We start from the raw sequence: 13,432 nt of genomic DNA, 5'->3' as shown, positions 1-13,432 counted from the left end.
GTGATCTCTACAACGCCTGAGTGCTTACTCGTGACAATACACGACTTCCTGCGACCAATATCTCTCTTTTTCTCAGTAAGAAAAAACATTCAAATGTTACAGACACTTACAACCCATGTGACGTCTCACAAGTAAACATGGATTATGTGTTTTACGTCTAGTACCGCATTCCCTTCTTGCAGAAAGTATAGCTGACGGTGTTATAAAGTCATTTAGCTGCTGGAACAGTTGCGCCGGCTTAGCTCAGCGGTTACTTCCGTTGAAATTGTTCAATTCCTATCTGTGGGAGTATATCCCAGAGGTTCTAACCACGGGCGCTGCCCGGCGTTTTTATATTGGATACAAACATTTTTATTTTGGTCGGTTTTCCTAATTTATTTATATATTTCCCCAAAGAGGTAAATACTTGTTACTGTGCTAATGGAGGAAAAAATAAACAAACAAACAGAACGAAGAAATAGCTTTTTTGTTTTGGGATCTTCCAATAGAATAACTCAACTTCCTGACTGTGACTGATTATTTTAGCTGCTATTCACATAAAGGACAGTAGGGGTCACCCAATGATCATTTTTGAAGGTAAAGGGAATGAAACAAGTTGTTATATATACATTGAGTGTACAAGTACCATGAAATAGACTGACAAGGTGAATCCAGGTGAAATATATGATCCATTATTGATGTAACCTGTTAAATCCACTTCAATCAGTGTAGATGAAGGGGAGACAGGTTAAAGAAGGATTTTTAAGCCTTGACACAATTGAGACATGGATTGTGTATGTGTGCCATTCAGAGGGTAAATGGACAAGACAAAAGATTTAAGTGCCTTTGAATGGAGTATGGTAGTAGGTGCCAGGCACGCCGGTTTGAGTGTGTCAAAAACTGCAACGCTCCTGGGTTTTTCACGTTCAACAGTTTCCTGTGTCTATCAAGGATGGTCCACATCCCAAAGGACATAGCCAACGGCAGGCCAGTGGTCGAAAACAGCTCATTGACATGAATTTTGCAGCGCAACAGACGGGCTACAGTTAGTCAACTGACAGTCCAGTACAACATTGGTGCTTAAAGACCCATAAAAGAATGCACAACTCGTCGTACCTTGACACGAATGGGGTATGGCAGCAGACAACCTAACAGAGTTCCACTTCTTTCAGCAAAACACAAGAAACTGTGGTTGCAGTGGGCTAAGGAACAAAAACACTGGACACTGGAAGATTGGAAAAACATTGCTTGGTCTGATGAATCCCGGTTCCTGCTGTTTCATGCTGATGGGAGGACAAGGGTATGGAGAAAACCATATGAGTACATGCATCCATCATGGCGCATGTCAACATTGCAGGCTGGTGGTGGTGTGATGGTGTGGGGTGTGTTTGTATGGCACACATTGGGCACCTTGATAAAAGTGGAACAACGTTTGAATGTCACAGGATATCTGAACATCATTGTCAATCAGGTGAATCCCTTCATGGCAGCAGTGTATGCATCTGCTAATGGATTTTTTCAGCAGGATAATGCCCCATGCCACAAGGCTAGGATTGTCCAGGAATGGTTCCAGGAACTTGATAGTGAATTCAGCTTACTGCAGTGGCCTGCCCAGCCACCAGATCTCAATCCAATTGAGCATCTGTGGGATGAGATGGAACAAACTATTCAAAGTAAAGATCCACCACCAGCCAACATGACACAACTGTGGGAAGCATTGGAGTCAACATGGGCCAGCATCACTGTGGAAAGTTTTCGACACCTTGTATCCATGCCCCGATGAATCGAAGATGTTCTGAGGACAAACGAGGGTGCAACTCAATATTAGGAAGGTGTTTCTAATGTTTTGTACACTCAGTGTATATGGATACTAAAAAAAGGAAATTTCATATGATCCAGTTTCTATGTGTGCAGCAGAGCGTCTTCTGTAGCCATGGTAACAGCACTAAATCACTAAACTTTGAATGATTTACGTTTTTTATTTTCTCCTGTAGAATCTCAGAAAGCCCAATGGGTTTGTAGTTATGTCGATTCTACGTGATATAATAATAATAATAATAATAATAATAATAATAATAATAATAATAACTTATTTAAAAAGTGTAGAAGCTTGACTCCTTGAAATTGTATTATTTGTGTCACACTCTTTTACGATTCTCTTTTTATTTAATTTTCTACAGGACCTCAAAAAGAACAGTGGGTGTCGCTCCAGGATCAATTTTTGATTATGTTATAAATGTATTTTTTTTTTTTTTGCATCATACATTCAAAAATGTAATCTGGACATACATTTCACAAAGGCACACTGTCAATATTTTAGGGGATTATTTACTGTTTCGAATATTGGGCACTTTTTACAAAGCTATAATTTACTTAATGAAATATTTTCAAAGGCTTTTTCTTTCAAATACAGTTTTATATTCATTGAACAGTTGTGGATTGTTGTCGGTTTTTTATTTTTTTGTACAGAATGTCTTCCAGTCTTGTCTTGCTCTGGAGACCTTATTTTATTTTTGGTTCAAATAACCAATCCCTTATGATGGATAACAGATGTATACCTCCAGTTTCAAAAACGTTTACAAAAAAGTATGTCTTATGTTATTTTTTCTGTTAAATAATATTGCCTTATAAATGGCAAAAATCACGTATTTAAATTCTTGAAAAATTATATCAGTTAAACAAAAATCCATTAGATGGCGCTCAAGGATCATATTTGATTTTGTACCCATAATAACGATAGGGATTTTTCACAATTTAAATTACGTAAGCAAATTCGTGTTATTTCCCACGCTCCATAGGCATAGGAAAAGTAAAGACAAAGATACACCTTTGACAATCGAGGATGAATGAAAAAGAACAACGAATAACAGTTTCAGGCTTTTTAAGTTTAAGATAACTGTGACAAAACAAGGTTTTATATATATATATATATATATATATATATATATATCTATATATATATATATATATATATATATATATATATATATATATGTCTTTTTTTATAGGATGCGTTGACATTTGCTTCTGCCAATACAGTGTGATATATCGGTAATCTTCTTCATTTAGCTCGGCTACATTTCTTTGACAATACACTGGAGATAAGAATCAAATCTGTAATTCAACTAAGTGTAGCGAGCATTGGAGACGCTTTGTTACATCTAGCATAGAGAGCGGGGATTACTTTATTTAAAAAAACAACAACAACAACAACAACAACAACAAAAAAAAAAAACATTTGTATTTATCTGTTCGGGTATGGCTGATCCCGGATAGCTGTACTGTAATCCCCCTCTCTGTTAATTAAAAAGAAGAGGAACCCAATGAAAACCGTGTTTTACAAAATGTAATCATTTCTGTAAAAGCTTAGCCATCTGCCGGATGTTAAGTCTCTGAACAGACTGTGTTTTATGGTTATTTAAAGCATTGTTTTTAAAACTTGTTAAAACTTTTATTTATTTATTTTGTTTACTTTCTTCAATTTTCTGGGCTTATTACAAACGTTTCCAATTGAGAGAATCTGTATATTCTGAGCGGTATAGTACACATTGCTTTGTTAATTAAAATACAAATGTGCAGTCGGGTGTCAGGACCAGACACCAACCGCTTGCTGACTGGCAGTGATTCTGCTTTAACAGTTACATGATATGAGGGGATTACACTATAGACAGCAGGCTACAACACGTGAATAATAATAATAATAATAATAATAATAATAATAATAATAATAATAATAATAATAATAATAATAATAATAAAAACCCTTACTTCTGCTTTATTCCGCCAATAAAAAAAGTGTCAAGGCTTGTTGCAAAAATGTATTTAAAAAATCCTATATCGCCGATAGAGCGTAAAAGAAAGATAACATAATATGTATCAAGTGACGGACGCTTTGAAAAAAAAATGATGTGAAAAGCCTCACTTCAGAAAAAAAACAAAATAAAATAATCTTAATAATAATAATATTAAGTGTCATTGCAGATCTTAACATGTACTGTTGTGCAGAAGGGGTTAAAATGCCCGGACTGCAATTACTGCAGAAGCTCTGATGTCGCTGTCCTCCAATACGGTACTGAATAAGAACTCTGTTCCTCCCCTACCAGCGCTTCCAAAATGCCTAATACAGTGAAAAATCAAAGACAAAGTATCACACACACTCACACACGACTGGTGGAACAAGAAGACTGGGGAACGGGAAAAAGAACGCTCAGCACATTGGAACTGGAAAGTTTTGTTTTTGTTTTATTTTTTGAGAATTGCAATTTCCTCAAGCGCCTTTAAACAAAGAACCACTTCTGCTTTCGAGAAAAAAAAAAAAAAAAAAAAAGTTTTTTTAAACCATAATTTCTATCATGCTAATTATAAAAACAGAGCAATAAGACGCTCCAAGCCTGTATATGTTAAACAGCTGCAATGGACCCGACAACTTTGCAAATAAAATGGACGTTAGGAAGGCAATATGTCTGTCTTGTTTTGCTCAAGTGTATCCTGGGTTTAGTTTCTGGTCAGATACGTTACTCAATACCAGAGGAATTAGAGCACGGAGCTTTTGTTGGCAATATAGCTGAAGACTTGGGCTTAGATGTTGCCAAACTCTCCGCTCGCCGATTCAGAATTGTTTCTGGTGCTAGGAAACAATACTTAGACGTGAATTTAGAAAATGGAATTTTATTTATGAATGAGAAAATTGACCGTGAAGAATTGTGCGAACTAAGCCCGACTTGTTTCTTGCCCTTGCAAGTTGTAATCGAAAACCCATTGGAACTGTTTAGAGTGGAAGTAGAGATTTTGGATGTGAACGACAATGCTCCCAGTTTTCCCCGGAACGAGTTCGTGCTGGAGATCACAGAGTCAGCAGCTCCGGGCTCCCGGTTCCCGCTGGAGAGCGCGCAAGACCCCGACGTGGGTACCAACTCTCTCCGCACTTACCTACTCAGCGCCAACGAACATTTCTCCCTGGATATTCAGACACAGAGTGACGGCAGTAAATTCGCAGAGCTGGTGCTTGAGACGCCCCTGGATAGAGAGCAACAAAAGATCCATCAAGTGAGGCTGACAGCTGTAGATGGAGGGATGCCAGAACGATCTGGCACGGCACAAATCACTATTAGTGTCTTAGATGCTAACGATAACGTGCCTGTTTTTGACCAATCTTCCTATCGGGTGAGTTTGGTGGAAAATGCCCCACGGGGTACACTGGTTATTAAACTTAATGCCTCAGATGTGGACGAGGGTTCTAACGCGGAGATGTATTTTTCTTTCAGTGACCATGTCCCCTCGAAGGTGCGGGAACTCTTTAGTGTAGATTCACACACCGGGGAGATAAGAGTCAAAGGTATCGTGGATTTTGAAAAATCAAGCATCTATGAAATGTATGTGCAAGCCAAAGATAAGGGTCCATCTGCCGTGGCTGTGCATTGCAAAATACTGGTTGATATTCTTGATATAAACGACAATGCACCAGAAATAATTTTAACTTCTGTGTCCACACCTGTTCAAGAGGACGCACCTCCCGGGACTGTAATAGCTGTCATCAGTGTCATGGATCGGGATTCAGGAAGCAACGGCAACGTAGACTGTGAGATTTCAAATAATGCCCCTTTTCAATTACACTCGTCTTTCGATAACTATTACACTTTGGTTACCAGTGCGTTTTTGGATCGTGAAACTGTCTCAGAATACAATATTACTGTCACAGCAAGAGATCTGGGTTCACCCCCTCTTTCCACTAGGAAAACAATATTAGTCCAAGTCTCAGATATGAACGATAACGCTCCACGATTCGTTCAACCATCATACACAGTCTATGTGACTGAGAATAATCCCCCCGGGGCTTCGATTTGCTCGGTGACTGCCTTTGATCCTGATTCTAATCAGAATGCTTATCTGTCGTACTCTATTCTCGGGGGGCAGATTCAGGGCATGCCCGTGTCTACTTATGTTTCAATCAACTCAGACAACGGTAATATCTATGCGCTGCGCTCCTTTGACTATGAGCAACTTAGAAACTTTCAAATTCGAGTTCAAGCCCAAGACGCAGGATTCCCACCTCTTAGCAGCAACGTTACTGTCAACGTTTTTATTCTGGACCAAAACGACAACGCCCCGGTTATTGTTTCCCCTTTACCAAAAAACGGCACGGTATCCACGGAGATGGTGCCCAGGTCCGTTGACGCTGGCTATCTTGTGGCGAAAATAACTGCGTTAGATGCAGACGCTGGGCAGAACTCGCGTCTTTCATATCAGGTTCTGCAAGCTTCAGACCCGGGGTTGTTCAGTGTAGCTCTGTACACAGGAGAAATCAGGACAATACGCAGATTTACAGACAAAGATGCCACAAGGCAAAGGCTAGTCATTTTAGTGAAGGACAACGGTCAACCACCCCTTTCAGCCACCGTTTCCATCATCTTATCAGTAGTTGACAGTGTGCCAGAAACCCTCTCTGATTTCAGCGACCCTGCTCTGAGCCAGGAATCCCCCTCTAACATAGCTCTATACTTAATAATTTCTTTAAGCTCCATTTCATTCATATTTCTGGTGGCTATAATTATCCTAGCAGCCGTAAAATGCTACAAGGACAAACACTCCACGAGGGAAAACAGCTTCTCCTTGTCGACTTGCTGCGGTTTCAGATCCGAGGCATCTACTGAGGTGTTTCACAAATCCAACATTAACCTTCAGATATCATCTGGATCCAAGGTGCCCACCAGCTGTGTGGAAGTCAGTGGAAACGGACCCCTTTCTCAAGCGTATTGTTACAAACTGTGTTTGACCCCGGAATCGGCCAAAAGTGACTTTATGTTTCTGAAACCTTGCAGCTCGACGAAACCCAAGAACAATGCTAAAGGTACCGATAACTTGGCGACAGGCTGGGGCGGACAGAACCACAGCCACACTGTAAATAAGCGTGCTAATGCACCCAACGAGGTAAACATGAATATGAACACACATACACACACACACACACACACACACACACACACACACACACACACACACACACACACACACACACACACGTTAGTATGTTGTTTCGAGCGTATGTATGTATGTATGTATGTATGTATGTATGTATGTACTATACACTATACATTTAAACTATACCCCCCAAAAGCAGATGTGCAATATTGAAATATATCGATATCAGTTTGTTTTAGATTGTATTGTAAATGCTCTGGTGAAGTTGGACATTTTTACACTTATTTCAAGAAGTTTTACTTTTAGTTTATCGCAGGGACCTTAGCAAAATCTCTGCTAAATGACCTATTTCGCCTAGGCTGCTGCTACCCTGTCCCATTTCTATCTTATTATTTATTTGAACAAGATTTAGCTTGATTTTACATTTACAGTGAATTATTAACTATGGAGTTCAAGATACATGCTGTCTGTACTCTTAGAAAAGAGACTGGGAGTCCTATAGGGAACCACAAGGCTACTATCGCCTCTGGAACCCTTATTGTAGTCAGGGTTTATATATTGACTAAAAAAATGACTGTAATGGGTTCTAAAGAACTGACTGGTTGGATTTAGAATGGAGGTTCCAAATTTGATAGGCTGCTCCATATTTGGAGCCCTTAGGTGTTCCATATGTAACATCAAATTATGGATCCCCGAAGTATTCTATTTAGAACTCATAGGCTTCACATTGAATCAATTATATATAGAACCCCCAACTGTTCTGTGTGTTAGAATGGTTATAGAACTGAAAGAGCAGCAGTCTTGAGGTTCCGTATAGAACACCTAGGAATAGTATTATTATTTTTTTTTTTCTGAGTGTATGTAAAATAATAAAAAAGAGAAATAAGAAGAAGAGAAAACTACATTGTGTTGCTAAATAACAGGATTATGTATCGCAGTAATGTACAATTATTAGCATGGACATCACGAAGCGCCAGCACGTCACTCGCACACATTGTGTTGCTTAGTATTTCAATTCTATCACACGCAAGTGTGCATTCATCTTTATTAATTCAAACATTACACTCATAATTTTATAACAGATTCTACAATTTTGTTTGAGATGTTCCTCAGATTTTTTAAGTTGACATTTCTAAACATATATACAGCACAGTCAAACGAAATAAGCAGTAATTTACAAAAAACGGTACCACTCAATTCCGCTAGATGACAGCAGCAGCCTGCAAATACATTGTGGAAAAATAAAAACTTTTTTTTTTTTTTTTTTTTTTTTTTAACTCATTACTTTCCTGTTCTGTTCTGTTCTATCAGATGTTGTCTAATTCAGTGAGTCGCTGCTATTTCAGTAATACCGTCAGCATTGGGCGGTGAAGGTAGGGGTATGTTTTAAAAGCTCAATTAAAACAATATTTTGCAGATAACTACAGTAAGCGATAGAGTAATTCGAGATGACGTAAATGCACATCAATCTGAGGTCAGGATTAGTGATTCAAAAGTAAAAAAAATAACAAAAAGTAATTGCATTTAAACTGCTAGAAGCATTTACGGTTCAACAGTTTTTCTTCCACAGTATAATTAGAAAACCGTATGTTTTTTCCTTATCTCTATTTTACCAGATATCTTAAAATATGCGCCCCCATTAAATTCCTTTTCAACTAACAATTTGCCTGACATTCATATCAAGTAAAGCACAAAGGGAGAAGGGTGATCTCATTCAAACAGAAAGGCAATTATTGTTTTTCTCTTTCATTTGACGCAGCATATGCATTAGGGAGATAACCCACACAAAATAAATAAATAAATAAATAAATAAAATAAATAATAATAATAATAAAAAAAATGTTAGCAGCCACAAGAACAATTATTTTTAGTCCTGTTCAGCTTCCCCCAAAGCAATCGTCATTAAAATATAAGCCACTGGTACATTAGCTCATTATCAAACGACCCTGCTGAAAAAAAAAAAGTATATATATTCTTTAAAAACAAACTTATTATTAATTCCCTGGTCTGTGAGGATTCGTTTGAAGATTATACGCTTCTTGTTTCATCCTGGTGATTTTAATTGGTTTTACATGGATTGAGCAAGGTATTTTGCATGCTGATTTTGTAATAAGCTTACACCACAGCTACCTTGTTAGCTGCTGTAAGTGAATTAATAGAGCATGGAATCTTCATTATGTGGCTACGTGGAAACTGAAGAAAAGCACCAGCAGCGGGGCGATACGTGTCTTCACGCCCCCTGGTGTGTAACCTCTGTTCAAAGAAAAATACATTGCAGCGAGGGTATACCCGAGGGGCCAAAGTACCTCTGAAAGCAGCGCAACAACAATTCGGAACAGTAGAGGGCAGTCGAGTTATATATAACCATAATTTAATGTGTGCTCTCTTAAATTTTCCTTGATATACTTATCTGCAAACGAGTCAACACAGTTTTTTTTTTAAATGTATTTTTTCAGTAATGTCTAAGTAATATTCCGTTTACTGTTTAGTGCTATAGGGTAAAACCGAGCTCGAAAGATACGGCTTCATATACAGCAATATTTATCTTATCTTTCTATCTATCTATCTATCTATCTATCTATCTATCTATCTATCTATCTATCTATCTTCCTACCTACCTACCTACCCTTGTTAGTTAAACTGCTAATAAATAAATTAATGAAGAATAGCATTGGAATACCTTTTACAAAATGCTGTTATTATTATTATTATTATTATTATTATTATTATTATTATTATTATTATTATTAGTAGTAGTAGTAGTAGTAGTATTGTTGTCGGTGTTTGCTGTTTTGCAGTGCATATTCTGTAGGTTGTGCAGGATATTTATTCGTATTTTTGCATAACTTTATTCGTATTTTTGCAGATAAAACAACCTAACAACGACTGGCCGTTATCAAAGACTCCGAACTCTGCATTAAAAGGGTATGCTTTTAACGCTTTCATTTGCTGCATTAAATGTTTCTGTGTTTATCGTACTTTGTATTACTTTATGATAGCCTACGTGTGGTGAGTGTATTGATGTCATGTTTCACAGCTACAGCTCGATGAATATGGACGGAACCCTTATCCGGAAGGCGATTCAGAGAGAATCGGAACATTTTGTGGCTGGTGGTCAATACTGGACTTGGGGAACCCACATGCGGGGTACGTGAGATACGTTAGTCCTTCCGCCTTTCTTCATTCTCTGGATACACTTTAAATCCAAAGCAAAACCCTTCATTTTGTAAATATTTCCGTGAGTGTATCTATTCTATTTTCTATCTCCCCTCCACAATCAAGCACACATATACGCTACATAAACCTGCACTGCATGCTTTAAACTGCCTACGACCACGCATGCCTTTCAGTTAATACCAGCTTCCACCAGCACTCTTTAGTTTTGGCCTACATAATACATTATAGTCTTAATAGCTGTTCAGGGTTTTTCTTTAATAGGTGGATATATTGAAGTACCAGTATACACTGTTAGGGTTAGTGTTAGGGTTAGGGTTAGGGTTAGGGTTATTACCAGTATACACTGTTAGGGTTAGGGTTAGGGTTAGGGTTATTACCAGTATACACTGTTAGGGTTAGGGTTAGGGTTAGGGTTAGGGTTATTACCAGTATACACTGTTAGGGTTAGTGTTAGGGTTAGGGTTAGGGTTATTACCAGTACACACTGTTAGTTGGTATCTGCACTTTTGAGTAGCTGTTCTGTTTTATTTTGTACTTTGAGTCCGCTTGGTGAAAAACTCTTACCTTGGGCGCAATGGAGACGCAAAGTGTTACATAGAGATCTTGCATAAGAGCACTAGGTTTAGTTCAGTAAAGTAAATAAATACACTACATTAAATACCTACACATTGCAATAATTACTGTTATTATTTAAAAAAAAAAACAAACAAACAACAACTTTGTTTTCCAACAGATTATAAGATACCCTCCCCAGCCATCGGGCTGAGCGATCGGGCTTGGACTAGGTATGGGCCCCAATATCAGCTTCACCCATCCCCTGATTATCAACACAACGTCTACATCCCTGGCACGCCGACATTACAGCCCACCAGCAAGCCAATGCAGCTCAGCGACCTAGATGTTAAGAATTCCTTTTCCACTTTTGGGAAGAAAAAGAAGTTCATTTCAAATTATGACCCCAAAGAAGATGGTGTCATAAACAATGACCTTTTTTAACAAATGACGTAACGTATTCTGAAAGACATTTTTTTTAAATGCACAAATGCAACAGAACTGCAGTTGCATGGCAGCCACTGCACAGAGTTGCTTGTGGGTGACGTAGTTTACAGTCAAAGCACTATGGTGTAATATAATCATGTAATGTCATTTTTACTCAACAAGCAGCATGTCTGGAAACAGTACCTTAAAACAGATGCATTTGAGTTTCTCTACTTTTTTGCACATATTGATGCACAGGCAAAGATTGGGAAGATCAGCAAATATGGTACAATGAAAAATGTACTAAAACTGGCCTAATTTATGGTGTCAAACTAATAATAATAATAATAATAATAATAATAATAATAATAATAATAATAATAATAATAATATACAGCGGTACTGTTGTGTTGACATCCTCATCCTCATAAATGTTGATTCTGATTAAATGTTTTACATCTGGAGTGGAAGCATCAATGTATCTGTTCCACAGTTCAGACTCCCGTTCTAACCATTGTTAGATCAAGTGGAGTTCAGTGAAAAGATAACAGTCCTCAAGTATTGAGCAGGCAAGCCTGATTTATGCAAAAGCTTGTACATGCTTTGAGAGACAGAAAGGAAGCCATACAACATTTGTATTAAGATGACTGGATGTCAGTATTTATGATCAATACTTTTCTTTACTAAATGCATTATTGTTAATTTGTATTATGGACTAATGGTAATTGGGGAGTGAGCTGTCATTGAAAGTTAATTAGTTAAATGACTGATGTGTTTCTGAACATTAAGGTGCTGATATGGACACTATATTAAGTTGCCAGCCACTTGTTGTAAAATTCTACATATTACCTTTAAATTACGCTATAGTATAATCCTGTGTGCTCTTTGCCTAATACGTATAACTTTGAAGCCACTCTACCTGTATTCTAGGACTTGAACAGATACTTATTTTGAACACTGTTACGGTAGAGGAGTCCCGTAATGTTAAGCCATTGTCATACACACACAGCAGCCTTTAGGACCAGCAATGCAGAAACAGAAGTGAAATATTTGGCCTGAAATGTGCGTCCTTGTAAATAAATTTTCAAATAAAATGTTTTTTGTATTGTACTTGAGAAGGGTTATGCAAATCAGACACACATTCCTAGATGTGATGTATACATGTTTGCTGCTCATACTTTTCTTATGGTTTTTGATAAGCACACAGAACTCGTGCCCTCACCACAAGGGGTAAGGAAGTGCAAGTTCACTGTAGTCCTGCTGTGTCTTGGTGTCTGTTAACTGTAATCCTCTGTAGCTAAACCCTCTATTCATTATACTTTCTCGTAAGGCTCCTTGTTACCCACTTGCTTTCTGTTTGTTTAAAGACTCCAATTCTCCACTGGCTGTACACAGGCTTCCTTCCCCTTCATTTAATTCTGTGATCCCCAGTGTACTATTGCTGCTTCTTATGAAGGGGTTACCCAGGTTATGGCAAAGCAAAACACATTTTGTTAGATTGATATAATTGTATTAAAAACATGCCGTATAGAGATACTAACACATTTAGGCACTTTGGGCCCAAAGCATCAATACAGAAGCTATTTCAGGAGTAGAAGTGTGCCCCTGGTCTGGTATCAATTGATATTTCAGGAGTAGAAGTGTGCCCCTGGTCTGGTATCAATTGATATTTCAGGAGCAGAAGTGTGCCCCTGGTCTGCTATCAATTGATATTTCAGCAGTAGAAGTGTGCCCCTGGTCTGGTATCAATTGATATTTCAGGAGCAGAAGTGTGCCCCTGGTCTGCTATCAATTGATATTTCAGGAGCAAAAGTGTGCCCCTGGTCTGGTATCAATTGATATTTCAGGATTAGAAGTGTGCCCCTGGTCTGGTATCAATTGATATTTCAGGAGTAGAAGTGTGCCCCTGGTGTGATATCAGTTGACCAGGACTTGAGAATTTAAAAGCAAGTATTCTAGTCCCTGTATTTTTCCTGTCTGTGTCTTAAATAATTTAAATGAACCACTTTAATGTCCATCTTGGTCCGATGTAATTAAGTACTGAATTGTACAAATCATACCTAGTCATACCAAATCATACCTGGGAATTCAAGTATCAGACTTGCTTGTAATGCTGAAGATGAATCTGAGACTCTTTTCAGGCAATACGAAGAGCAAAATCAAATCTGAAATGGATCCCTTAGAGATCTGTTCAAAAAGGAGAAGTAAGTATCCATTCATGATGCATACCACAATTATTCACCATACACCTGTATTTATAAAAGTGTGCTTCTTTAATGCACATTTCTATGTATACAAATACATATATACAGTTTGTTCAGGTGTAATATTACTTGGAGGATTTATTGTTACCGTTACATGGCAGAGTCCACAAAAAAAA

At 37.9% G+C, this 13,432-nt stretch overlaps 1 protein-coding gene across 2 annotated transcripts; it reads left to right on the top strand.

The window, feature by feature from the left end:
* Positions 1-3,993: 3,993 nt before the first annotated feature.
* LOC121296814 (protocadherin-10-like) lies at positions 3,994-12,581 on the top strand. 2 transcript variants are annotated; one of them, XM_041222639.1, is made up of 5 exons: positions 5,001-5,142; positions 5,244-6,906; positions 9,764-9,822; positions 9,935-10,044; positions 10,808-12,580. In XM_041222639.1, the coding sequence occupies exons 1-5, from the start codon at positions 5,099-5,101 to the stop codon at positions 11,068-11,070; spliced, it is 2,139 nt and encodes a 712-aa protein (XP_041078573.1). In that variant the 5' UTR covers positions 5,001-5,098; the 3' UTR covers positions 11,071-12,580. The 2 variants fall into 2 exon arrangements, with proteins under 2 accessions (XP_041078572.1, XP_041078573.1); XM_041222638.1 differs by having other exon boundaries at positions 3,994-6,906; positions 10,808-12,581.
* The last annotated feature ends 851 nt before the right edge of the window (positions 12,582-13,432 follow it).

The sequence above is a fragment of the Polyodon spathula genome, chromosome 22, assembly GCF_017654505.1.
Source record: "Polyodon spathula isolate WHYD16114869_AA chromosome 22, ASM1765450v1, whole genome shotgun sequence".
NCBI lineage: Eukaryota > Metazoa > Chordata > Actinopteri > Acipenseriformes > Polyodontidae > Polyodon > Polyodon spathula.
Note: the sequence above shows the minus strand (reverse complement) of the source record. Positions and strands in the feature narration are given on the sequence as shown.

Excerpts from the sequence above, each read along its gene's own strand:
- LOC121296814 (XM_041222638.1), top strand. The coding sequence starts at position 4,393 with ATGGACCCGACAACTTTGCAAATAAAATGGACGTTAGGAAGGCAATAT. Across the intron at positions 6,907-9,763 it reads GTGCTAATGCACCCAACGAG|ATAAAACAACCTAACAACGA; the intron begins GTAAACATGAAT and ends GTATTTTTGCAG. Across the intron at positions 9,823-9,934 it reads CCGAACTCTGCATTAAAAGG|CTACAGCTCGATGAATATGG; the intron begins GTATGCTTTTAA and ends CATGTTTCACAG.